Genomic DNA, 26176 nt, shown 5'->3' on the forward strand with positions numbered 1-26176 from the left:
ACCTTTCCGAAGGTGAGAAATGAATCACAGTAATCCTCAACATTGGAGCATTACCTTACCCAATCACTACCTTACCCAACATGTAAACAGTATGTAAACGGACATCTATTAAAGGTATTTTTCCCAGTGTAAAAATTTCAAATGTGTTTTGAGGATATGGTTTAAAATACATATGATATTTCATATAAAGTTGCCTGAGGCCAGACCAGTGTGGACCAGAAACAACATGTCTTTTGTCAGAAAATGTCTTTCTGCCATTTATTAGCACAATGTTGGGGATCACTGCAGCAGGGAAGAGAGGTTCCTTGCACATGCATAGGTAAGCAATTTGTTACTGTTTTAATGTAAGGCCTGATTTTCTGCCCACTATATTAATATATTTTTTAGACCATGTCCAGATCCGAAATCTGAAAACATCCTTTCTTTGTCTCCCTAGTCAAGGGAAACAAAATAGTATCTGTGAAGAATCAACATTCCTCTAAAGTGAAACCTCAGAATAGAAGAGGTAATTTATTTATCCCATATTTCATTTTTATTTTTTGTATCAGAGTTAATTTGTATGATATCAATTCTGATTTATAATTGCTCTGTGTATTTTGGAATTCACCCAGGTGACAGGAGACCAGACCAAACACTTTTCAGTGTTTCCATCCCTGTTTAAATACCATGCTCTCATTTCAAAGGAGTATATTCATGGGGGGGGGGGGGGGGGGGACATACTGTGTAACTGTGTATCTCTGCTTAATGTATAACATGCAACCTAATCTTTTTGGGGATATATTATGGAGCTGATCAAATAAGTATCTAGACTCTGTCATTTTCATATGTTTTGCAATATATTGATTCTTGGTTCATTTTACTGTCTTTTATATACCATAGGTTTAAATATATTTCCATGTATTTACTTGGATTTAAATATGTTGGGCTATAATTACAGATGTTTTGATTAAACCTATGATAAATGCCAAATTTTCCTCACGGCTATCTCCTTTTGTCTTAACTTCCTAAACAGGATGTAGAGAAACACTGATACAATGATTATGGAGTTAATGGTTGTTTTTGCCTGATTCAATACAATACCATGGCATTCAACATTGCCATGTTTCTTGTTTCCACAAGTTTGTCTCCATATGGTTGAAAACACTGTTTCAGAACCAGGGCATTTCTCTCATGCATGATGATTTCTATCTGAAAGCATTATCAGCACAGCTCCTGGAGGGTCATGACATTCTTTCTAGCCTCTATGTTTATGTACTGTGTGAAGATGAGGAAGCACGATGACTCTATGGCTGTTTAGCCATTTTTATTGTTAGTCGTTAAGAATTCAGCACGGCTTTATGGAAGAAGTCCAAAATGTCCATTAAAACTTAATGAAGTGTAAAAAAAGGATCAAACCCCTTTCCACTCCATGTAGTCCATATATAGAAATTAAGCTGGAAGGGCAACTCATTTAAAATTCAATACCATGAACAAATTTACATATGTAAATCTAAGAGCTGGGCTGTGCATTTTCTGTCAAGGTTCTTTGAAAATTCTGTCATATATTACACCAGATACGAGACGGGACATGTTTTAATATAACATTGATGTGTGTGAATGAAGTTTTCTTGAGCTGTTTAAGGATTTTAACTCTTTCCTCTCCAACCAGAAATCTAACAAATATTGTAAACAAATCAAGCATATTGATTACAGACAAATATACAAACATTTAACTTTCAGTACTTTTACACCTTCGATGAAAATCCCTTTTTCAAGACACAGTAATAAAAGAAAAAAACACCTGCTGAATTTTAGATCTGGTAGATTTTGCAAGACCTGCTGGATTGCAATCTAGTGCAATCTGAATCCAAGCGACTCAGGTTGCTCTCTCCCATGTCATTAAGGCTGTTATAGCAAATCTCTTAATTATTATATTCATGGAAAAGGAAATATTCATTCCCCCAGATTGACAACAGCTGTCTTAAAAAGTCAGATTTCATCTACTATACAGCTAGTTGCTATGTTTCATATTTATATTTATTTGCTTTGGGGAAATGCCTGCTCAGCAATAAGTATAAACCCTGAGCTGACACATCATGCTAGGTATCTGTTTACTGTTTATAGTATACAGGGCTCTCAGGTTTTGAAGACAGGCAAGAGTGAAATATTTTTTTCACTGCTTGTTGCATTAAATCTTATCCAGATACTGCTATTTTCTGATTGGCTATTGTGTAGCATCTTTTTTTGATTGGCTGATAAGTGTCAGGCTCGACTAAGAGCTCCAGGGGAGACGCGCTTGATTCCTGCACGGTTCCATAGAGACAGCGGTGCGGACTGATACATTCTGGGCACTGCAGCATATTAAATATATGATAAATAGTAAGTTTTTCTATGTGACAAATACAATGTTTGGTGGGAGAGCGTGACAAAAGACCAAAATGACACTTGAGAGCCCTGATAGTATACATAGATCACACGGTCACACACTCTGTTGTGAGAAGGGAAAAGGTTCTACTAAAAAGGTACAATGCGTACTGTATTGAGGACATTTGAAGCTGAATATTAGTGAAGATAGAAAGACTCCCTGTAGAATTGACAGTGGTACTGTCTCAGCCTGGACCAGTTTTTGGTGGTCAGTGGAGCGAGTGTGAGTACTCTATCTCTTCTTATATAGATATAAACTCGGAAACTTTCACAAAACCATCTATGCTGATGATGTGCTTATAGCTGTGTATCTATGAGTAGGTCGATTTGCTCTCTGGTGTTTGCCTGTGTTTGCATGTAAGACAAGCAGAGCTGTAGTAGGATTTGTGTGCTTCCCTCTGCTGGACTGTGCGAGCTGTGGCCTACAGCGTCCCTCGCTAAACGCTATGGCATAGAGGTAACACACACTTTCACACACTCACTGATATACATTACTATTTATGTGCACGTACATGTACATGTACGTACATATTTACGGTCACCAGAAATATACTTACCAGAAAAAACATCCAGATGTTACTAGAGGACAGATCAGATATACAGCCAGTTTCTAAATGCTTGTCCTTCATTCTATTTGAAAAAACTAAATCTGATAAGCATCTTCATGCCAGTGTACTATCTATTGAAAAGTAGACAGATGTATGATGTTGACGGTTAGAGACTAAGGACTGATAAGAGCACGTCAAGCATCTCTAACCTCAACAGAGCAGCACAATTTCAATGAGCATTAGGATGGGGGTTTGAGGATAAGGTCAGCCAAGGGCCAATCACAAACACACACACACACACACACACACACGCATTTACCCGCGTAAATGCATGTAAACAGCATACTATGATATTTTATATCGGATTAGACATGAAGAAACAAGTTTTCACTGGACACACTCCTGTTTTTTCCTGATGCTTTCCTGTAGATCATTGTTGTCTTGATGTGTGATTTGACCTAACATGCTTTTTTTTGGTTTGGGAGACGCCCCAGGATGCAGCAGTATCAAAAAGCTTTCTCTATCATAGTCACTGCTTCAGCAGCAGTTATAGCGAGATAAAACAAAATTTCACACAAATTCTACTTAAGCCTGTTTTCATCCTTTCTAATATCTGTTGCTTCCTAAGGGCATAAAATGCAAATCTTTTTAGTAATATCAGACCTGCTGTTTGTCCTGTCCTGGCGTACAGCTACCATTTGCACGGACTAGCTCATCCTCCTTTTATACATCAGCATTTCATCTTAATTAGCCTTATTTGACTTAAAATAGATTGGAGTTGGATGAAGATACAAATTCACGTAATTTTGTATGAACCACAATTTTTTTTGTGTAGACGCTCACGCTCATGCTTTCATGTTCCAGGTATAGTCTCTTTGCCTCTTTCTAAACCCTGACCAAGATAAAGCGTTTCCTCACTAGAGGAACTCATTACTCTTTTTAGCTGAGAATAAAGACGTTGGTGTGTAGACAAGATACATATAGAAGGATTAAACTTCAAAACGAGTTCTCATGTCCAGTGGCAAGACCCTTTAACAGAAATGGACAAAGTATTAATGACATCACTGATGCACTTGTTCTTATGGGAGGAATAAACTGAGGAAACACAAGGAGATGGTGCTCATCTACACTCTCAGAACTTTGAAGCCTCATGGACTGGATGCCATGTTTTGACAAACTATTCATTTCTCCCTATTCACTTTACTTTACTTGCTCAGCTGATGAAGGAATTTTTTCTGAAATGTCCTATTTCTCTAGAAACTTTCTACTTGCACTTCACTAAACGTTTAATACATCTCCAGCATTTAAAGGTAATTGTTTAAGCACACTTTGACTCATGACACAATGGTTTGTAATACAAACTACAATAATAATTATACAGTAATAATTACAAACTAAAGGTTCTTGAAGATCGCGATAGGATCTATAATATACTGGTGCATTGGTGGCTCAAGCAGTTAAGGTTCTGGGTTGTTGATCAGCCTCATCACTGCCAAGCTGCCACTGTTGGGCCCTTGATCAAGGCCCTTAACCCTCTCTGCTCCAGAGGTGCTGAATCATAGCTGACCCTGAGCTCTGACACCAACCTCCAAAATTGGGATAGACAACGAAAGAATTTCACTGTGCTGTAATGTGTATGTGATCAAATTAAATCTTCTATTCTATAGGTATTAGAACTAGCACAATAATAATTATACAGAATATTATTGTCACAGAACCTTCTTATTGTCAACACCACAAATCATTAGATTGAATCAGATATACAGTACGCACACACTGTTTAAACTATGATAACCAAATATTAGGGAAAAAATATATACTTAAAAATATTTTTTTTTGTGCCAACTGTTTCTTAATCATGAAATCAGACTGAAAACTTTATGCACTAGATTCATGTGTCAGATACCGGTAGTGTTACATTTGTTGACACAAGTCACATTTACCACAATTGACCTCCCACATTTGCCCTTTACATGTCATTATCCTCCGACTCCCTCTCCCTCCCTCTCTGCTTCTTCCTTTCTCTCTTACTCTTACTCTTCCTGTTTCTTTTAATACAGTGTATACAGCAATTGTTTCTACAGCTGCGGTTGTTATCCTCCAGCTGCACTGTACAATGTCCAACTTCATCACGCTCTTCTTCCCCATCTAAAAGATGGTGTGTGCCACTCTACCGTCTGTTTAACCCTCACCTAATGTAGAGCACAATCACACAAACACCTCACTCATAGAAGTCCCCGGATCTGGGAATTTAATCATCGAAACAGAAACTAAGAAGCTGGTGAAGGTATGGTCTGGTGACTAAGACCTGGTCTGTCCGGTTTGTCTGAATAGAAAATGTGTCACACTAAATAAACTTCAAATTTTTGGAGGGTTTTTCAGAGTCAAAAAATGTGCACAATTTATTCTTATGAAAACTAAATTATTTTGAAGAATCCTGTCTTGTTTTGTATGCCAAAGTTGTGACTGTGCCAAACAAATTTTTGGTGTTACAAATGTATGTTTTTTTTATTTTTTTTATCGATTCATTTTTACTTCTGTTCCATTTACTCTTCCTTTGTATCTGTTTTGTATCTGTTGTATATGTATGAATACTTGAGCTCTGTATGTATTAATACTATAATGAGTTGTAGAACCATGACAGACTTTTAAAAATACTTATACTGATTTATAAATAAAAAAAAATGATTTTAATAGTTTTACTTTAAATATTCCCTAAGCAACAATACAATTAAGTTAACCAAGTTAAGTTGACCTTTAGACAAAACAAATCCACTAATTCAACATACACATACTTTATTAGGAATACCTGTACACCTACATATTAATGCAATCAGTCAATTCATTGCAATTTTATTTGTTTAGACACTGCCACAAAGCATATGCATAAAATCCTCCCGATACAGGTCAAGACCTTCAGCTGATATTCACATCAAACAGAGAAAATCTGAACACTGTGACTTTAGCTGTGACATCATTGTTGGTGCCATTTGGGCTGGTTTTGAGTATTTCATAAACTGCTATTGCTATTTTCAATACTCCAGAGGAAACACAGAACAGTGCAAAAATAAATGCAGTGAGCAAAGGTTCAGCAAATTCAAACATTTTATTGATAAAAGATTTCGAAGAAAAATGTCCAGAAAGTTTCAAGGTGACAGAAAGCCTACATTAACTCCAATAAACACACTTTACAAGCATGATACAGAACCTTAAGGCAGATTGACTACAATAGCAAGAGACCTGTCAGCTTCCATTCCTGTCAGTCAAGAACAGGAATATAAGGCTAGAGTCAGCACAGACTCGGACAAACTGGATGAACCAGCCTGGTCTATTTACGGTATGTTTACATTTACACTATTTGGAAGACACCCTTATTTAGAGTCTTACATTTGTTGCACTTATGCAATGCAACAGTTGAGGGTTAAGGAATTTGCTCAATGACCCAGCAGTTGTAGACTGGTGATCCTGGGAGGTTAACTCACATCCACCTGAACAGGAATCCTTTAACCATTGAGTCATTTAACCACTGAGCTACCACCTCACATTATATTATATAGTCAGAAAAAAAAAGTTCTAAAATCAAAATAAATAAAGACAGGAAAGGTTATTTAATCAAGGACGTAGAACATGTGTTAAAAAAAAAATCTGTGCTTAAAAAGATTCATTTTCAAGAATTTGTCTGAACCCTAATCAGATCATTGTGTAAATGTATTCTTAAACAAAATTCAGGCCAAACAAGAACGGAAAGAAACAACACCAGATATGACATTTACATAATAAAGTACTCCCGCCTGACTAGCTAAACCAGTAGCATAAACCCTGAGGTGTGACTGCAGCCCCTACCTTACTGTCAAGTCTCAAAGAGCAGTCAGTTTTCAGTGTGTCCATTTCACGTCTTGACCCTGAAGCGCGTCACACAGGTGAGTAGCTACAGTACATGAGCTGCATACGTGGTTCCTTGTAGTCAATTAACTATTAGAAAATTATCCTCTTCTTTGAATAGTTAAATTAACCTTTAGGAATTCAGCCTGAGGACAACTGAAGAATGCTTTAAGAATTTCAGCTTAAGCATTTTTCTCCATTTATAGCTTAGCTTCAGGTCCATTAGCAGTAATTATTTTTTACTTGCTTTCTAATATAGGAAATGGTGGACTTCAGGAATATTAGTTGATATCTGTAGATTTACAGTGAGTGCTGTTGCATATCTGTGAATTCGTCAAAAATAACATGAATAAGTTAATAATTCTAAACTCTTATGTGTATCCATTAACTGGTTTATAAACAGAGAAGGTAAAATCTTATTTTATCAGATAAAACTTAGGATATTTAAAGGACCTGTCTGATAGACGCCATGTGACAACTTACCAGCAGTTGAAATCTTACAGTTTCTTACATAAGGTGTGTCTATAACAGATATTTGGTTACAATGGCATTTTCATTACTAAAAAAAACACCACTATTGCAAGACACTAGCAGTTATTTATGCAAGTCTTCATCTTATTAAATATGTATTTATATTTGCTTGATTTAAAAATTTAAAAAACTAGTCATTGGAGGATATTAGACTCCAAATGTTAATTTAATGGTCAGCACAATATTTTTTACATAAGAGTTTTTTTGGGAATGTAGATTATTTGTCATGTACTCAAGATAATAAAAGTGTTACGTAAGTCTTCATTGTATGATTTGAAATGTTATGGAATAACAGATTTTTTATTTATAAATTTAGTTATTTATATCAGGAAACAATATAGTCAGATGCTCTTAACCATCAATTGCTCAGTTGTATAAATGAAATGAATGTAAGTAGCTTTGGATAAGTGGGTGGGGCTTAAATGTTTCTTTGAAGTCACTAAATAAGGATAAAGTTCAGATAAAACTTTGCATGTGAATGTATAAAAAATAAATAAATAAATAAATAAATAAATAAATAAAACATTTTATAGAACCAGAAACAGAAAAAAATATTGTTCTAAATACCTTTAGTTTTTGCTTTTTAAATTGTCTCTGTCTCTCTCTCACTGTGTGTGTGTGTGTGTGTGTGTGTGTGGGTGTGTGTGTGGGTGGGTGTGTAGGCATCATGGCGAAGATGGTCGTGCAGCAACCTCAGCCTGTCATGATGGCGACTGTGCCACACTCCAATCAGTGGAGCTCAGGAATCTGTGACTGCTGTGAAAATGTAGCTGAGTGTGAGTCATTCTAAATAAATGTTCAATTTATGTTGTAATAATAATGTATTTAAAACCTTAAAGGCATAAAGGCATGCACTGTCTATTCCTGTATTACAGGTACAGGATTAGACATGTATAATACTTAAATAATCAGTGATTGTTATCTCGTGATCAAATGTCTTTTATGTCATGTGTGACTTTGTAATTTTACCACACAGTTTCTTTTCATACACAATTTTGTGATGACCTTTCAATCAAACTGAAACTAGCCAAGCCAAGTTTCTGTGAGCTTATGTATAAGAAAGAGGACTAAAGTAGAAAAGAGAGAGATTTGTTAGCTGTGATTGAAACTCATATTTAACTGTTAACCCTAACCCTAACCCTATGTCCTTAACCAAATCCTTTTTCTTCTCCATCTCTGCCTGTTTTTAGCCTTACACCTTTCCTTTCTTTTCTTGTTTTTCTGCTTCTTTCTATTATTGATTTCTGTTTATCTTCTTACTGACAGATTTATGACTCTTCTAGGTGTATTTTTGTAATGAGGCGGGTTGTATTCTTGTTCAGCATAGCATTGAGATCTGAAAAGTCCTACAACTCCATCTTTAGGAGTCCAGGCAGATGCTCCTACAACAGAGATAAAGTTTATATCTAATTATTACAAAACATCTTGACATATTTTGAAACAAGTGAGATTGGACCACCAGTTTTGTGAAACAATAACTTGGTAACTTCCTACTTCTTCCTGCTTTCTTTTTAACACAGCAGTAGGGTATTAATGATAATGTTGATACCACTGGTACTATTGATTGACATATTCGAGAAATAAAGTTCAAATAAAGTGGTACAGTCTACCAGCTTATGCAGTTCAGGCTGTTATATAACTATTTAGTAGCTGGTGAGGATAAGATGGATTTCTCAGCACTGTTGTTAACTACGTTAGCTTCCTCTCCTTCACTTGGGACACGTTAAACCCCCTTTATGGCCAGAACAATTGGCATATTTATCTAATTTCTACAGATTGTACACTGAATTTATGTCAGAATGAACTTTGCCTTTCTTGAGAACAGGATATGTGTTTTTATGAACCAATTATCTATGCTAATTATATTCCATAGACACAGTCACATTTTCTAGTCATTGTTTAATTCCATTTCATCTATAGATAATATAAGAGTACAGACTGGTTCTACAATACTTGTGGTATAATGTGCAATACAGCTCCTATACAGTAGGCCCTCATTGGTCATGACTGATTGTACCTTTTTATTTCTTTTTGTTTTGTTCACAGGTTGTTTTGCCTTTTGGTGTTTCCCCTGTTTTGCCTGCAGTACGGCGAAGAAATTTGGCGAATGTTTGTGCTTACCGATGCTTGATGGTTTTGGCTTAATTCCCCCAATTACCCTGGGCATGAGGGCAACACTGCGCGAGCGCTATGGCATTGAGGTTAGGACAAAATACAAGGGGGAATGACGGGGTGGTTTATCGCCACCTACTGGACAGAGAGAGAGAGAGAGAGAGAGAGAGAGAGAGAGAGAGAGAGAGAGAGAGAGAGAGAGAGAGAGAGATGGGGAGAGAGAGAGAGAGAGAGAGAGAGAGAGAGAGAGAGAGAGAGAGAGAAAGAGAGAGATGGGGAGGGGGAGAGAGAGAAAGAGAGAGAGGGAAAGAGATGGAGAGAGAGAGAGAGAGAGAGAGAGAGAGAGAGAGAGAGAGAGAGAGAGAGAGAGAGAGAGATGGGGAGGGGAGAGAGAGAGAGAGAGAGAGAGAGATAGAGAGACAGAGAGAGAGAGAGAGAGAGAGAGAGAGAGAGAGAGAGAGAGAGAGAGATGGGGAGGGGGGGGAGAGAGAGAGAGAGAGAGAGAGAGAGAGAGAGAGAGAGAGATGGGGAGGGGGGGAGAGAGAGAGAGAGAGAGAGAGAGAGAGAGAGAGAGAGAGAGAGAGAGAGAGAGAGAGAGAGAGAATTATTGTTATTGTTCTTGAACAAGGATGACACACTGCTACAGACTGCATTGTTCTCATCCATCGTTTTAAGAACAGGTTGCTTTATTCTCTAGTTTTTCTATCTGACTCAGAGTTAAATAACCAGAGAGGAGGTAAAAGAACAGTGGAGTGAATACACAGGGGGCATAAATACTCAGAAAGATGTCTATATTTAAGGGTTTTCTTGTTATATCTGATCTGTGACATTAATAATTAGCCCTCTTTCTCCCACAGGGATCCATGTGTAATGACTGTCTCTATTCATTCTTCTGCCTTCCCTGCGTTTGGTGCCAAATGTCACGAGAGATGAAAGTACGCGGTCAATCCATCACATTTATAAATTCTCGAGCAAGATGAAGACTTAACATCAAGATCCAAAAATAAACACAACAATACTGTGGGTTCAATCGTTCAGGAGAAAGCAAATGGCTCTACATGATGAAATGTCTTGTATAGTTCATTCTGTTATTATCTGGTCTAAACGCTAGAGGGAGCTGTTTGCGCAATAATGCTTCATGAGTTAACTATGAACTGCACGCGTGTGTTTGTGGATTTAATACCAGTTGTGTGGAGGAGGAAATCTGTGGTGGAGGAAATCTGACTGTTGAAATCAAGGTTTAGGTGCTTCGAATTTTACTTGTGTCAAATAAATAATTACTACCTCTTGGATTGATTGTTTGATTGATTGATTGATTTGTTGGTTGTTTGATTGATTGATTGATTGATTGATTGGTTGATTGATTGATTGATTTGTTGGTTGGTTGGTTGGTTGATTGATTGATTGATTGACACTGTAAGTACTGTACACTTTGCATTAGTTGTAAGTTGTAAGTACTATAATACCTTAGTATAAATAACATCACAGTACCAATGATCATACATGACTTATAGAGCTTATAGAGAATGGATGGCTTTTATTTTGCATGTGATCGTGTGTATCATGTGTAATAATTAAGCCATTGACTCTAGCACTAAACTACACTCTTTCATCGTATCTTATCTGCATAAAGTAGATAAAAATGCAGACTCAGGCTCAAGTTTATTGATTATACAGTAGGTAAGAAAGCCATGGATTACGCGTGTGTGGGTATTTTTTGTTTGTTTGTTTTTTAGGGTGTGTTATTTTGTTTTAGTTATTTATTACACATAGAATCATTTCATCATTTTCAATACAGCTGACTTTAAAAAACTATTCATATAGAAGGACAGATCAGAAATCATCTCCTTTGAACACTTCCATATCACTGTTCAGCAGCCAAAGACACATTTCATTTCATTTCATTTCATTTCATTACATTTGTATAGCACTTTTAACAATGGATTTTGTCTCAAAGCAGCTTAACATAATACAAAAAGTTTCATATTATACAAAGATTAATTAATACTAAAGTTCAAGATTAATATTAGACTTATATTTAAATGTGTTTGTATTCATCCCAATGTGTAAGCCTGAGGTGAGTGTGGTGAGGAAAAACTCACTATGGAAGAGGAAGAAACCTTGAGAGGAGCAAAAGTGAACCTCATCCTCATTTGGGTGACACTGAAGGATGTGATAATAAACTGTTATAAGTGTTACATTCCTTTTAGTTTCTTATGTTTATTATATGTCTTAGTTTATTATTAAGATAATGCCATAGCATTACCCAGACTTTTACTGTAGGAGGAAACATTCTCAATGCTCACCAGCTTTCCCAATTTGAACTCCAGCATGTCATACTTTAACATTCCCACTAGGTGGAGCCTCATTCACAACATTCATTCATCTTCTACCGCTTATCCGAACTACCTCGGGTCACGGGGAGCCTGTGCCTATCTCAGGCGTCATCGGGCATCAAGGCAGGATACACCCTGGACGGAGTGCCAACCCATCACAGGGCACACACACACTCTCATTCACTCACGCAATCACACACTACGGACAATTTTCCAGAGATGCCAATCAACCTACCATGCATGTCTTTGGACCGGGGGAGGAAACCGGAGTACCGGGGAGAGCATGCAAACTCCACACACACAAGGTGGAGGCGAGATTCGAACCCCGACCCTGGAGGTGTGAGGCGAACGTGCTAACCACTAAGCCACCATGCCCCCCACCATTCACAACATATCTGCTTAGATTATGGTCGTGAAGGTGATAGGAAGTTGTTCTAACTGGTATTATTTTGTACAAAGCCTACACTAAAACCTTCAAGTCTAATGTTTTTAAATAAAGACTTTAAATAGTTATAACTTTCTTAATATTAACACATTAAGGCTTTAATCTGAATCATGTTCATTGTCATGTTTATCCAAATATCCAAATGTTTATAGAAAAAATGCAGACTCTAATGTTAAAAACAGTTAACAGCAATATTAAATTTGTAGTGTTTGTGGTTATAGTTATGAAATACAAAACAATACATTATAAAAAATAATACATGTATATTATTAATACTAATAATTAATATATTTAATATATTTACTCTGGTCAAATCCCTGACACAACTAACCTACTTATTCATAAAGAAGAAGAAAAAAACAGACATTTAAACTGAATTCTGATCAATTTAATATCCGTATACCAGTAGACATAATGCTACATTGGAATGCATTTACATTTGTCTTATTAACCCTCAAATAAGCAACTCCTTGATCAAGACCCAGTAGTGGCAGCGTGGCACTTATGACACTTATATGACACTTAACCACTGAGCTACCACTCTCCTGTCCAACAGATTCACGTTGTTCATGTTTACACGATGTAGGCCCACAGAAGACAATGACCGACTTTAACACCTCCCTCGAAAGCTCGGCTCCTCTTGCCAACAACAGAGCTGATCTCACACCCAGATGTTAGATACAGCATGCCAAACTTTAAGCAGCTAGAATGTGGAGTAATTACATAATTATGAGATTTAGTCAACCTCTTTGCCAGGACTGACATTCTAGGCACAAACTATTAGTTCATACTTAGGTTGTGTGTTGATGAAGTGTTGATGAAGAAAAGACCATAGTAAAGTATTTTCGAGAACAGCGTGTCCTGATTTATCTCCCCCACATATCTACACACCTCTCCTGCTAGTTTCATTGTTAAGGATCCATTTTTTTTTTTTAGTCTTTTTCAATACCATGGTTTTAATATAATTATTTTCAAACCTATTTCAGAGTCATTATTACAATCAGTGTAATCTGATAAAATAGCAAAAATACATTTTAGATAAATACATTTACAAAATGCATACATGTCAAACACGGCTCACACGCATATAAATGTGTATCATATATATTAATTATATTTGTTTTTATATTGATTTGTTGACTCATTTTGCAGAAATATTACTTTGGTCTACACATGTCAGAAAAGCATGCACACATCTCCACATCTGCTGATAAAGGCTTAAGGGTATGTACTCATCCAACCTGCTTTGGTACAAAAGAGGGATGTTTTGATAGTAATCTTGTGAACACACACTTTGTAATAGTTGAAGCTGATTGTAAGCACGTATGTGGGGTTGTGTATTCTACGTGTGTACGTGCGTGTGCCGGTAATATAAAGCCACACATACCTTTTCTTCAGATTTCAGACACTTGTTTTCATCTTTGTCTGCCTGACCTGTCTCCTCCAGCTCAGCACACACTAAAGGTAGTACTCTATAAAGACATTACTACTGCTAAGAATGAATCATTATGTGATTTTGCTACATGTTGCCTTAAATATTGATTATTTATTTATAAGACCAAAGAAAAATCCAGATTTCCTTAGTGATATTACACTGTAGTCTTATCATATTTTTGGATTTTAGACTATTAACCCATGGCAACCAAGATGGTCATCGATCAGCCCAAGCCGGTTATAATCACACCAAGTGTGGAACAGTGGTCCAGCGGCATCTGCGAGTGTGACAGCATCTGTGACTGTGAGTAAAACAGCCTTCTTTAAGATTTTCTGTCAGTATTCAAAGCTAAATTTGCTCCTAGCTGATCTGATAACTACGTACCTTTTATTTATGTACATTTCGCTGGAGTTACTGAACAAATAATTCTGAAATAATATGCTTTAAGATGAATATTTGAATAATAAAGCAAGATTCACTGTCTTTATACAGTATATGAAGTAAAGTTGTGTAGTCATTTATGCATTCATGAGCTATGTACTATGTGTCTGTCCAGGTTGCTTTGCATTCTGGTGTTACCCCTGCTTTAACTGCATCACGGCCATGGACCACGGCGAGTGTTTGTGTCTACCTCTGCTAGAGTGCTGGGGACTCATCCCGCCCATTACCATGGCCATGCGAGTGTCTACCAGACTCAGCTATGGCATCGAGGTACAGATACTTCAGACAGACTGCCATCTATTAATTTTTAAATAAAAAGAAAATATTGATTAAATAATGTGTATGTAATAATGTATTATGGATAATAAGGAAATAATATGTGGAATTTGTATTAATAATTTGTTTTATTTTTTTCTTTAATTGAGCCACTGCTTCAATGAGGTAATGAAGTACCTCAGTCCAAGTTGCATTTTAATGTTTAAACTTTTTTAATTCTGTTTGTTGTCGTTTTATCAGGACACCATATGCAACGACTGCGTGTACGCCTGCTGCTGTGGTCCGTGCTCTTGGTGCCAAATAAGGCGAGAGATGAAGTCCCGTCACCATCCTGTCACAAGCTTCCAGAGAAGGAAATAATTATACATCATCATCATCATCATCATCATCTCCTACATCAGAGGAAATTTAACACCATCAGAATCATCCAAGTGACAACAGAGACACTTTTATTCATCCTTTGTTTGGGGCTCAGGTCTGATATGTGTCAGTCGAAATGCTCATGTATGAAGACGTATACATTATAAGAAAAAACAAATCTGTAAAATGTTCAATGCCCCTTTGTATTTATAATGATTAGCTTATTATATTATTAGTCATTCTTCTGTGTAATATTTACTCAATCGGCACTTTTGATAACTGCTCTGATTCTCAAACTCAATACAAGCTTTGAATTTGTTTCAATATGTACACAAACTTGAATAAAATAATGTCAGAAATGATTCCTTTTCTTGTCTGACCTTCTTTCACAATATACAAATCTAATGAAAAGCAAAGTGCTCTAAGATTCAGGATATATACTGTATGAATGTGCTAATGTTAACTGTCCAATAAAGCTGTGCCAAATAATTAATAAATAAATAACTGTCTTATATGTCACCCAGAGCAATTCAAGGTTGTGCAGAGGCAAGGTTGTGGTTGCTCTTGTATGTGATAACAGGAATTTGTGTGTACAATAGTATCAGCAGTTTGGGACAACCTTGGGAAATACTGAGCCTTAATCAGCTATATAAAATTTTTAGCATTTGGCATAGTACTCCCAATCTGAGGGAGAGAGAGAGAGAGAGAGAGAGAGAGAGAGAGAGAGAGAGAGAGAGAGAGAGAGAGAGAGAGATTAAGAAACAACATAGTGAAACCGAGCAAAAGATAGAGAGAGAAAATGTTAGAGACAGAGGCATTAATAGAGCTAGAAGAGAACAGGAGAAAGTGAGGAGAGTGATGATGACGGTGGGGAGGGATAGAAGGAAGGATGGGAAGAAGAAAGAGGGGGGTTTGGTTTTGCTGCAGGGAATTACGAGAATGGAGCTGATTGATGTTTATTATGTGTGCTTGATGTTCTCATAATGGTTGCATGCACTTCTAACCTGATGATGTGACCTGCTATGTGCTTTAACCATCACATCAAGGTTACAGCCATCTAAACATACTAGATACTTTGTTATATTCCAGAAATAAAGACAATTATGACATGGTTTATGGATGTGGCCATTTTTTAAGGCTGTAGCAACTTTGGTTAAGGTGTTGGATTACTGCTTGGAAGGTTGTGAGTTCAAAGCCCAAAGCACTTCCATGCTGCTACATGACCAAAGCCCTTAACCTTTAATTGTTCAGTTGTCTAAAAAGATATTAAATGTAAGTTTGCTCTGGATCAGGGCGTCTATTACAAATGCTGTATATTCAAATGGTTTGCTACAAATTTAATGTACATGCAGGTCTTATACATCTGGTTTCTACATTTTATTTAATTTTAAACATTTAAAAATTTAAAAAGGAAGAGTTCATGAAATCACAGTGTATTAAAAATGTAATAAGCCTGGAAATGTGTGCTGATGAATAGAAGTATCATCTTAAACATCCATGAGACAAAAAAAACACAATGCACCACATTCACAGAAAGTACTCCAATAGTCAAGATAATACTGAATGTACTCAGCTCTACCCTCATATTGTGCTGTACATTTCATACAACTATTTCTATCAAGTATGTAATCAGTGTTTCTTCAGCTTGATCAATGTGATAAACAGTTTCACAAAATGATTCAGCTGATTAATCTCATTTGTGATAAAGATGGTACTTGGTGTTATTTCCCATTAACTTTAAATGACATAAACAAAACTATCGCTGAAATAATTCCAGACTACGCTAAAGACTAGATGCTTTGTTTTTGTCTTTACTGCTTTAACAGCACCTTCAGAATGACACTTTATTGAAAAAGTCCTTGGCAGATGTGCAAAACCATCTCAGAGAGTCAGAGGTTCAGAGAAAGTACACTGTGACCTACTCAATCTATCGATCTTGCATTTTTCAGAATTTTCATCACTAATGTGCACCTGTCTGGCTCAACCAGTCACGCAGAGTCTTTTCTGTGATAAGCATCCTGGAGGACGTGCGTATGTACAGTATAGGAGTGCGTGTCAAGGTGGCAAGTGTGTTCACACGTCTGCGTGTCTCTGCGTTGACCCTTTTGCGTGAAACAGGAAATTACATCATGGCATTCCTGGACACCGCCCTTTCTGTCTAAATAAAGTGGCCCAGTCAACAATCACCTTTCACTCGTCTCTTGGGATTCAAACATTCGCTCAAGGTAAGTTAGCTGATGTCTGTAAACCTGAGCAGTAAAGGACACATTTTAGGGCAATAGATCTTTGTGTGGTTTTATTTAACTTTGCAGCAGTTGCTTACAACTTTATAGAAACATAATGCTTTTATTATTTTCTGTTTATCTGTGATTCTAGTATTGCTACTACTAGTATTGCTACTACTACTGCTAATAATAATAATAATAATAATAATAATAATAATAATAATAATAATAATAATAATAATAATAATAATAATTGTTGTTATTATTATTGTTTTTTATTTATTTATTTGTTTGTTTGTTTGTTTGTTTGTTTAGAAGTGCATTTCTTTCATTAAAGGTCACTTTATTGAATTATTGAAAACTATTAAAACGATTTATTTATTTACAAAAAAGGTTGATGCAGCACTGAATCTATATTTCATTAAATCTTTTTTGTTGTTGTTTTTAGTCATAAAGTCTTCATTATGGCTACCAAGATGGTCATCCAGCAGCCAAGGGCGATTGCAGTGACGCCCTCTTCGGACCAGTGGACCACCAGCATCTGCGAGTGCGATAGCGTCAACGAATGTAAGTTTGTGAAACTATAACTGCTTGATAATAATAAATATATATAGAATTTCATTTCTATATGTTTGATCATGTGTTGCTGGTTGTTCAAATAATAAAGTCAGAAAGAGCATTAAAATTTTCAGCCAGGTGTTAGGAATTATGTATTTATTTTCTGGCAAATAGTTTACAGTAGCATTTAGATTTAAAGGCATTTGAATGATCACTGTCAAGGTCAATTGTTAAGTATACCTCAGCTATTTATATAATGTGTGTGTGTGTTTTGTCCAGGCTGTTTCTCGGTGTGGTGCTTTCCTTGTTTCGCCTGCATCACAGCTCGAGATCATGGTGAATGTCTCTGTCTCCCTCTTTTGGATATATTCGGCCTCATCCCACCGGCTACTCTGTCCATGAGGGTGTCAACACGCAGACGCTATGGCATTACGGTAAACATTTCACAGATCTCCTCTAGTGAATCGTAAATTCATTATTTTAAATGCTGCCAACTGTTTTTTTTTTTAGATGCCATCTTGTTTTTATTGCCTTGATTCAGGCAGTTGACTGTTACTACTACTACTACTAATAATAATAATAATAAATAAATAAATAAATAAATAAATAAATAAATAAATAAAATAATAATAAAGGCACATGAAGACTAATTTTTATTGTAATTCTATTCTTAGTCTGTTTTTTTATTCAATTTTGTAAACTTTTTCAATTTTGATCCATTCTCAGGACACTATTTGCAACGACTGCGTGTACACTTTCTTCTGCGGCCCATGCAGCTGGTGTCAAATCAGACGGGAGATGAAGGCCAGACTACATCCTGTTACACTGCTGAACAACAGGCCAATGGGTTAATCATCATCATCATCATCATCATCATCATCATCATCATCATCCTCATGATCACAATTACCAACTCGCCCTAATCCTATCATCAGCAAGTGAAGTCTGTGTTTCTGCCTAGCGTAACCTGTGCCTTGTTCCAAAACTAATCTTGAATGCTTGTGTAGCCTGGTGAAATCTGGAATATCGATCACCTCTTTCTCCAATACACACCCATTCAAAAGCCGGTTTCAGTCTGATAAGGGAGTTGCATGCCATCTAATCGCTGTTTTGGCATCAGCTTGAGGAGTGGTGAGGAATGCTGCTCACATATGAAGACTGATCAGATACCACCTGTAACCATGTATAGAAATGTAACATACTAATGCATTTACTACGGTAATCTTACAAAATTCCTTCTAATGTTAATTTAAATTTGCTACATTTCACTAGGATATTTTTCCATAATTCCATATTTTTACGCCTAATGATGATTGCATACCTAATATTGTACTGTTCTCTTATCACCTACTTTATGGCATGTCTGCTTCTCCATCATCACTGAAGCACGAAAGGATCTAATAAGATCATTTTGTGTATAAAAATTCCAGTGAAATTTGGCTTCGAACAATGTAAATGTGTGCTTTTGAAACAATTATCAATAAACTTCTTGAAAATAAATGGACAGTTGTTGTTTTGGGTGTGACATTTCAGAAACTTTAGTTTCGTAAAATACTAAGAAATAGGGATCAGTTAAACCTAATCTCGCTGCTCATATTTAAATACTAGTGACAATTATTATGAGACACATTCTGATGGAATTTTCTCAACTAGGAGACTGCAGTGATGCGGAAGGCCTTTTGGTTTTTGTTTTTTACCTTTCTAAATGTTTCATTTATGAATAATGATGTAGGGTTATTTACACTTTAGGCATCTGCGACTGCTCTAATGAGTGCCACGTGTGTCACTGTGCCACTTGTTAAAAAGCCTTGACTTATTCTTCTTAATACAACAGAACTTTTCTGAAAGTGTTCTTCATATAGACAAAGTCTGACCTATGTTTCTAAGCATGCATCTATTGTAAATGAAATAATCTCAGTCTACATTCATTTTTTTATCTTTAGTAAGATCTTTATCCTGGCATGGTCACAGGGATTTGACGCCACACTGACTGAAAAGATATTTACTCTATGTACTGTATTAGAGCTGTGGTGGCTCAAGTGGTTAAGGCTCTGGGTTGTTATTGGAAGGATGAGGGTTCAAGCTGCCTTTGCTGGGCCCCTAACTCTCACTGCTCCAGGGGTGCTGTATCATGGTGGACCCTGTGCTGTGAACCCAGCTTCCAAAGTCAATTGGAAAAAGTCAAACTGCTCTCTCTCTCTCTCTCTCTCTCTCTCTCTCTCTCTCTCTCTCTCTCTCTCTCTCTCTCTCTCACTCTCGCTCTCTCTCTTTTCTCTCTCTCTCTCTCTCTCTCTCTCTCTCTCTCTCTCTCTCTCTCTCTCTTCTCTCTTTCTCTATCTGCTCTCTGTCAGGCTGTCTAGCTCTCTCTCTCTCTCTCTCTCTCTCTCTCTCTCTCTCTCTCTCGCTCTGTCTCACTCTCGCTCTCTCTCTCTTTTCTCTCTTTCTCTCTCTCTCTGCTCTCTGTCAGGCTGGCTAGCTTTCTCTCTCTCTCTCTCTCTCTCTCTCTCTCTCTCTCTCTCTCTCTCTCTCTCTCTCTCTTCTCTCTCTCTCTTCTCTCTTTCTCTCTCTCTCTGCTCTCTGTCAGGCTGGCTAGCTCTCTCTCTTCTCTCTTTCTCTCTCTGCTCTCTGTCAGGGTGGCTATCTCTCTCTCTCTCTCTCTCTCTCTCTCTCTCTCTCTCTCTCTCTCTCTCTCTCTCTCTCTCTCTCTCTCTCTCTCTCTCTCTCTCTCTGTCAGGCTGGCTAGTTCTCCCCCCCCTCTCTCTCTGTGATTAAAAACAGAGAAGTAAAAGTGTTTAAAAGTATAATCTCCAATTTCAGACACAAACATTCATGTTTGTTTGCAATGAATAATCTCTCTGTTTTGATCTGTCAACTGATTGCCTGTACTCCACCTTATGCAACATGTGCTCTTGGTGCCAGATAGCCTGGGAGATAAAGAGATACCACGCTCCCTGAATAAACGTAGATGGTCTGCCAGCACACATTGTATCCTCCTGTGGTCACTGCAACCTGCTTGGGTGTCTTGCCATCCCAAGCATGAGCACTTAGTCTTGTGTAAACACTAACTATGTGTGGTGAAGTGTGGGATGAAAACTGAGCAGTGAAATGTTACAAATAACGGGGACACAAGGAGGATGGACTGATTGGGAAAGAGGGAAAAAACAGTGAGATTGTCTCCATATCTATTGCAAGTACAGTTTGCAACTAGTAAAAATGACAAACTACTTACATACTTTTACAGCATTTACTATGTTATGTGCACCATAAATGAATAGCTGGTCAAATCTACTTTCACTATAAACTACTGACAAAGCACAACAGATATAAAGTAAAATTGTGAGCAGTGTTAGCCTATGATTTGTATTGTTTTTATCAGTCTCATTTGTGTATCCGCTTATAAGGTTTTTTCCCTGTTAATATAATACGGCAATAATTATAAAGATAACAAGGTTATAACTTGTGCTTTAAAGGCAATTTAATTAAAATTAAAGAACATGCAATTTACTAAAACATTAATGAACCAAGTTTCACATGTGTTTTATTTCTGCCTATTTTTTTGACTTGTACAAAAAATTCAGCTATTTGTACTATCATTTGATGTAAATGTGATTCTTTAAATCTTTTCTTATTTGTTAGTAGTTTGGTTCAAACGGTACATGGAAGTGTGAGACTGATTATTTGGTGCGTGATATGGCAAACTTTTCTTCATGTATAACAATAAAATGTTTCCTTGGCATTATCATATTATGAAAACATATAAAAATGTTTAAGTGTATGACTTGTCGAGTGCATGGCATGCCAGTACCACAGGTCTTCAGAATAATTCAAACCATTAGGAGCCACAATAGTGTAATCCTTAGGGATATCTAGTTCTACCACCGGTCTGTATTCTACAGAGCAGGAAATTGTTGTACCTGCTTGATATGAGAAGAAAGTAGTAATACAGAGAGAGAGAGAGGAAGCTGGAGCTTAGTGATAAGGCCCAAGGACTGACTCACACATTGGCTTTACAATGACTATGAAACCAGCTTTTGTTTTTCTTTTGGCCTCTCTCCTGCTCTTCGATACTTCTCGCCATGGCAATAAAAATAGCCATAAAGAAGAAACACACACATGCCCACACAGACACACATGCACACGCACACACACGCACGCACACACACACACGCACACCATAATTGTGCTTTTCTACCTTTTACCTGGGTGAAGCTCTATCTTCTTCCTCCGCAACTTTCTTTTCTACGAGTTTCCATTTCTCTTTCTTTGTTAGTGATAAAGTTTTTGAGTCTTTATTAGGGCACAGTAGAAGCCACCCAGAACTTTGAGTTCCCAGAGTTTTCCCTTTGACATTTCCACAAACATTCCCTGTTGTTTAGTACGAAGGCATGTGGTCTGCACTCACCAATGCTATGATCAATTTTTACACTGATATTTAGCAAACATGATGTTGTAACAGAAGCACTGTTAGTGTTTATAGATTGACAACTAGCCTACTATGTTAGCAAGATAACTAACAACACACTGCAATAAGATTTCCTCCCATTATTTGTATGCTGTTTAAAAACTCTGTTGTGTCGTGTATTCAGTGATTCATTCCCCATACTCTATATGGTTAGCCACAAGGTTATTTGGTTTTCACAATAAACAGCCTGGTCTCTGAATGTCTAATAACTGGGTTCAGACATCCATTGAGCTGACTGTGCAGCAATGCTGACTTTGAATTAGACACTGATTCAGAGTTGAATATGAACCAAGTGCTGTGCAAGCCATAAATGGACAGAGTCATGCTCTGAGGTCCCTAGCACTAGGGACACTGTTTATCTCATGGGTCAGACTACAAAAACCTCTCGCTCTGTGAAGTCCTGTAAAGTGATGACAATGTCACAGGGTCATACATTTAATTTCTACCTTCAGCCCACAACCTTTTTTGAGGTGCTTGAATTTCAGACCCCTTTCATTTTTACACTTTGTTCCAAGTTTTGAAGAAGTTAAGAAATGTTAAAAAACATAAAGCTTATATGTAAAAATATATCGTAGCCTAGCTCAAATCTGTAAGAGACACGAGAGAAATAAGAGACATGCTCAAATGGTTTTTGGCACCCGCAAACATTTGGGCAGTATAAATCTATCCTTGGTCCTGGGCTACTGCGATGGGATAACAGACTTCTTTGTCTTCCACTGGCACTTTAGCTTCGTGTCCCAATCTCCAGCTCACAGGAAGAAAAAAAAAGGACAGAAAGAAGATTCCATAGGATCCGGTTGATGACGACATGTTTGTGCATGACCATATAATCCAGGTGAATTACAATCTCACGTTACACAGAGACTGCAGACTTGGAAACACTCTGCCTGCAGTGGGTATGTCTCCAAAATATCAAATAGAGCGTGCTGCAGTGGTTTATGGATAAAACTGGGCATTTCAGAGCTTGTTTAATTAGGCTTGTTACTGTACAAACTCCTGAAGAGTCAAGAATTCGTTTCAGTGATAAAAAAACAGGTAAAGTACAAACACTTTATTCTCCCATTCTCTGTGATCTCATCTCTTACTAGATCGAATGTAGTACTGTTGTGTACTTGCATGTTAAAATTAATAGCTGTTATAAGCAGTTGCTGGTGAATGGTGTTGTTATGGAAATGGATGATGTGATTTTTATGTAGCTGGGATAGTCATACTGTCCTGAGACCTGGTCTTTTGTGTGATTTTAATGTCTCCTAGATATTTTGGTCTAGAAGCACCTAATCAATAAGGCAAAATAGAATGGAAAAGGAAAAGAGTTTGTGAAAATGTGCTCTTATGTGCACATGACTTCTGTGTTGAGGGTATGAAGATGAAACTTGATATTGGCTTAAGGACACAGAAGTGGTAAAGGAGACTCACACTGTATCTCTTCAACAAGATACCAGCATGTTTTCTTAGCTCAGAGTGTACCATACCAAGAATATGACACCAGATCTGCAAGATGATGGATCGTATGGTGTTATTTTTTAATGTATATATTGGACACTTCAAATAATGACAGAGACAGAGACAGCGAACTTTATGCAACTTTTCAAATGTGTATATGTTCTCTACTGAGTGGCTCTTATAGTCTCACTTACCATAGTGTTTTATTGGTAGGAAAAAAAATTAGATGTACACTTTTGATGTAGATTTAAAGGAGCATAATGTAACAATGTCTGCATAACAGGTTTCTGTGTGCAGCTATGTAATAGATGTAGTTTCGGAGCTTAGCTCAGTCTTTACTTGGTGTAATCTTTGTTCCCTCTGCTTTCCTCAGCTTTCTGGAACATGGGAATGAATGCAAATCAGCTTCTCTTCTTCTCCAGCCTACTTTTTGTGACCTGCTGTTGCAATGGTGGCAGAATCTTAGTGTTTCCAGAAGATGGCAGCCACTGGGTGAATATGCAGGTCATACTTAAAGAATTGCATGCCCGTGGCCACAGTCTGACCGTGGTACGCTCTTCAAAAAGCTGGTACATTCAGGACAGTTCTCCTCTCTACACATTTATTAGTGTTAACCTGACTAACACAGAAGAAGGTAGCTCAGTGTTATTTGAGACCTTGCTGGAGCGGTCACTAGCTTTACGTAGGATGACACCGATCCTGCGCTTTTTTGAACAGCAGAAGGATGTGATGACCATGCTGAAGATATTCCACAGTGGAGCCCTTAGTCTTATCTCTACCATGTTGGATGACTCAGCACTGATGGGAAAACTGAAGGATGCTAAGTTTGACCTAATGCTCACTGACCCTGCTTTCCCTGCTGGGGTTCTCCTGGCCCACTATCTCCACTTACCCATGGTGTATAATGTACGCTGGCTCAATGCAGGAGATGCACATATGGCCATTGCTCCATCTACGCCATCTTATGTTCCCATGTACAACTCATTGTTCAGTGACAGAATGGACTTTCTGCAGAGGACTGAGAACTTCCTTCGCTATTTATTCAGCCGCCTTCAGGAACACTTTGTTATCCTACCCATTTATGATGAATTGCTCAAGAGGCATTTTCCACTAAAATCAGATCTTCTCACTATGCAGCGTTCAGCAGATATTTGGTTGCTGCGTGTTGACTTTATTTTTGAGTACCCACGCCCTAGCATGCCTAATGTGGTCTACATAGGTGGCTTCCAGTGTCGCCCTGCTGAACCTATTCCTACAGACCTGGAGGAGTTTATGCAGAGTTCTGGGGTGCATGGCGTGGTGGTCATGTCCCTAGGAGTCATGGTCACTGCTCTTCCTAAACAAATCACAGAAGCCATTGCAGCTGCCTTTGCTAAGCTACCTCAGAAAGTCATATGGAGGTATGTAGGTGAACGGCCATCGTCTCTGGGTAACAACACTTTGCTTCTTGAATGGCTTCCTCAAAATAATCTCCTGGGGCACCCGAAGACGTGTGCATTCGTGTCTCATGGTGGCACCAATGGCATCTACGAAGCTATCTATCATGGGATTCCAGTGTTACTTCTGCCACTTCTCTTTGATCAGTTTGACAATGCAATTCGACTGGAAACCCGAGGTGCTGCACGTGTGCTTGAGGTCAGCACATTGACTTCTGAAGAATTCCTTGAAGCCCTCAAGGATGTCATTAAGAATCCATCTTACAGAAGCAAAATTCAGAAACTCTCAGCACTTCACCGTGATCAGCCCCTTCTTCCTATAGACAGTGCAATATTCTGGATTGAGTATGTTATGAGGCACAAAGGAGCTCAACACCTGTACTCAGAAGGAATTAGACTTCCATGGTACTCATACCATAGCCTAGATGTGATAGGTTTTCTGTTAGTCATCATTATAGCTGTACTCTGGGCCACTGTATATCTCATTAAATTTATTTGCTGTACACCAAACAGGAAGCAAAAGACTGAGTGAACTCCACCTTAGTCATCTATAGACATGTAACCTATATGTGTTTTTGTTGTTGAATTTTTTTTATCTTGACTTTAGGTAGATAGGTCATTTAACAGCGAAGACCAGTAGATGTTACGTTTGCCACATAATATTCATTTTTGATTATGCAATAAATCATCAATTTCCTTACTGATCAAAAGTAAATTCTAAAAGTAAAATCTAGTGTCATATGTATTCATTACAATGTACAGGACATAAAATAAAATTAATTAATTGAAAATTAATTTGTAAACATTATGCATCATTTTTGTACATGTCTGGAAACTTTATATAACATATAAAGTATAATTTTTCAAATCTATTCAAAATAAAACATAGACTCAAGTACAGATATTAGGTGTGTTAAGATATTAATATGGTGGAATTAAAATTGCATCTAGAGTGAGCACCTAGATATTTGCAGTGATAGCTCAGTGGATGACTGATGTTGGCCTACAGATTGGAAGGTTGTGAGTTCAAATCTCAAGCTGCCATTATTTGGGCCTTGAGAAAGACCTTTAACTCTCTTCTTCTCACTTGTATAAAAAATGAGATAAACTGAAAGTTGCACTGGATAAGAGTTTTGCCCCATTCAGGACAGTTCTCCTCTCTACACATTTATTAGTGGATAAGAGTTTTGCCCCAAATGGAAACATGAAGAATAATCCTTTCATCACACTTTGGCTTCATGCAAACGAATTCAAAAATAACAGTCTTTTGTGGTAAATATTTA

The 26176-nt window shown here is 37.4% G+C and overlaps 4 protein-coding genes across 6 annotated transcripts; all 4 read left to right on the plus strand.

The window, feature by feature from the left end:
* Positions 1 to 6763: 6763 nt before the first annotated feature.
* On the plus strand, positions 6764 to 10768 carry ponzr5 (plac8 onzin related protein 5). Its single transcript, XM_060873486.1, has 4 exons — positions 6764 to 6871; positions 8027 to 8140; positions 9411 to 9565; positions 10334 to 10768. The coding sequence occupies exons 2-4, from the start codon at positions 8032 to 8034 to the stop codon at positions 10454 to 10456; spliced, it is 387 nt and encodes a 128-aa protein (XP_060729469.1). The 5' UTR covers positions 6764 to 6871; positions 8027 to 8031; the 3' UTR covers positions 10457 to 10768.
* Positions 10769 to 13571: 2803 nt separating this feature from the next.
* On the plus strand, positions 13572 to 15131 carry LOC132847985 (cornifelin homolog). The gene is made up of 4 exons (XM_060873487.1): positions 13572 to 13721; positions 13882 to 13995; positions 14249 to 14403; positions 14650 to 15131. Exons 2-4 carry the CDS (start codon positions 13893 to 13895, stop codon positions 14767 to 14769), a joined length of 378 nt encoding a protein of 125 aa, XP_060729470.1. The 5' UTR covers positions 13572 to 13721; positions 13882 to 13892; the 3' UTR covers positions 14770 to 15131.
* Positions 15132 to 16856: 1725 nt separating this feature from the next.
* On the plus strand, positions 16857 to 19052 carry LOC132848785 (cornifelin homolog). 2 transcript variants are annotated; one of them, XM_060874784.1, is made up of 5 exons: positions 16857 to 16994; positions 17443 to 17561; positions 17832 to 17986; positions 18279 to 18414; positions 18456 to 19052. In XM_060874784.1, the coding sequence occupies exons 2-4, from the start codon at positions 17459 to 17461 to the stop codon at positions 18402 to 18404; spliced, it is 384 nt and encodes a 127-aa protein (XP_060730767.1). In that variant the 5' UTR covers positions 16857 to 16994; positions 17443 to 17458; the 3' UTR covers positions 18405 to 18414; positions 18456 to 19052. The 2 variants fall into 2 exon arrangements, with proteins under 2 accessions (XP_060730767.1, XP_060730766.1); XM_060874783.1 differs by having other exon boundaries at positions 18279 to 19052.
* A 3663-nt stretch (positions 19053 to 22715) lies between these two features.
* Positions 22716 to 25642, plus strand: ugt5g1 (UDP glucuronosyltransferase 5 family, polypeptide G1). Of its 2 annotated transcripts, none has more exons than XM_060873490.1 (2): positions 22716 to 22849; positions 23831 to 25642. In XM_060873490.1, exon 2 carries the CDS (start codon positions 23842 to 23844, stop codon positions 25423 to 25425), a length of 1584 nt encoding a protein of 527 aa, XP_060729473.1. In that variant the 5' UTR covers positions 22716 to 22849; positions 23831 to 23841; the 3' UTR covers positions 25426 to 25642. The 2 variants fall into 2 exon arrangements, with proteins under 2 accessions (XP_060729473.1, XP_060729472.1); XM_060873489.1 differs by lacking the exon at positions 22716 to 22849 and adding an exon at positions 22895 to 23049.
* Positions 25643 to 26176: the final 534 nt, after the last annotated feature.

The sequence above is a fragment of the Tachysurus vachellii genome, chromosome 7, assembly GCF_030014155.1.
Source record: "Tachysurus vachellii isolate PV-2020 chromosome 7, HZAU_Pvac_v1, whole genome shotgun sequence".
Lineage (NCBI taxonomy): Eukaryota > Metazoa > Chordata > Actinopteri > Siluriformes > Bagridae > Tachysurus > Tachysurus vachellii.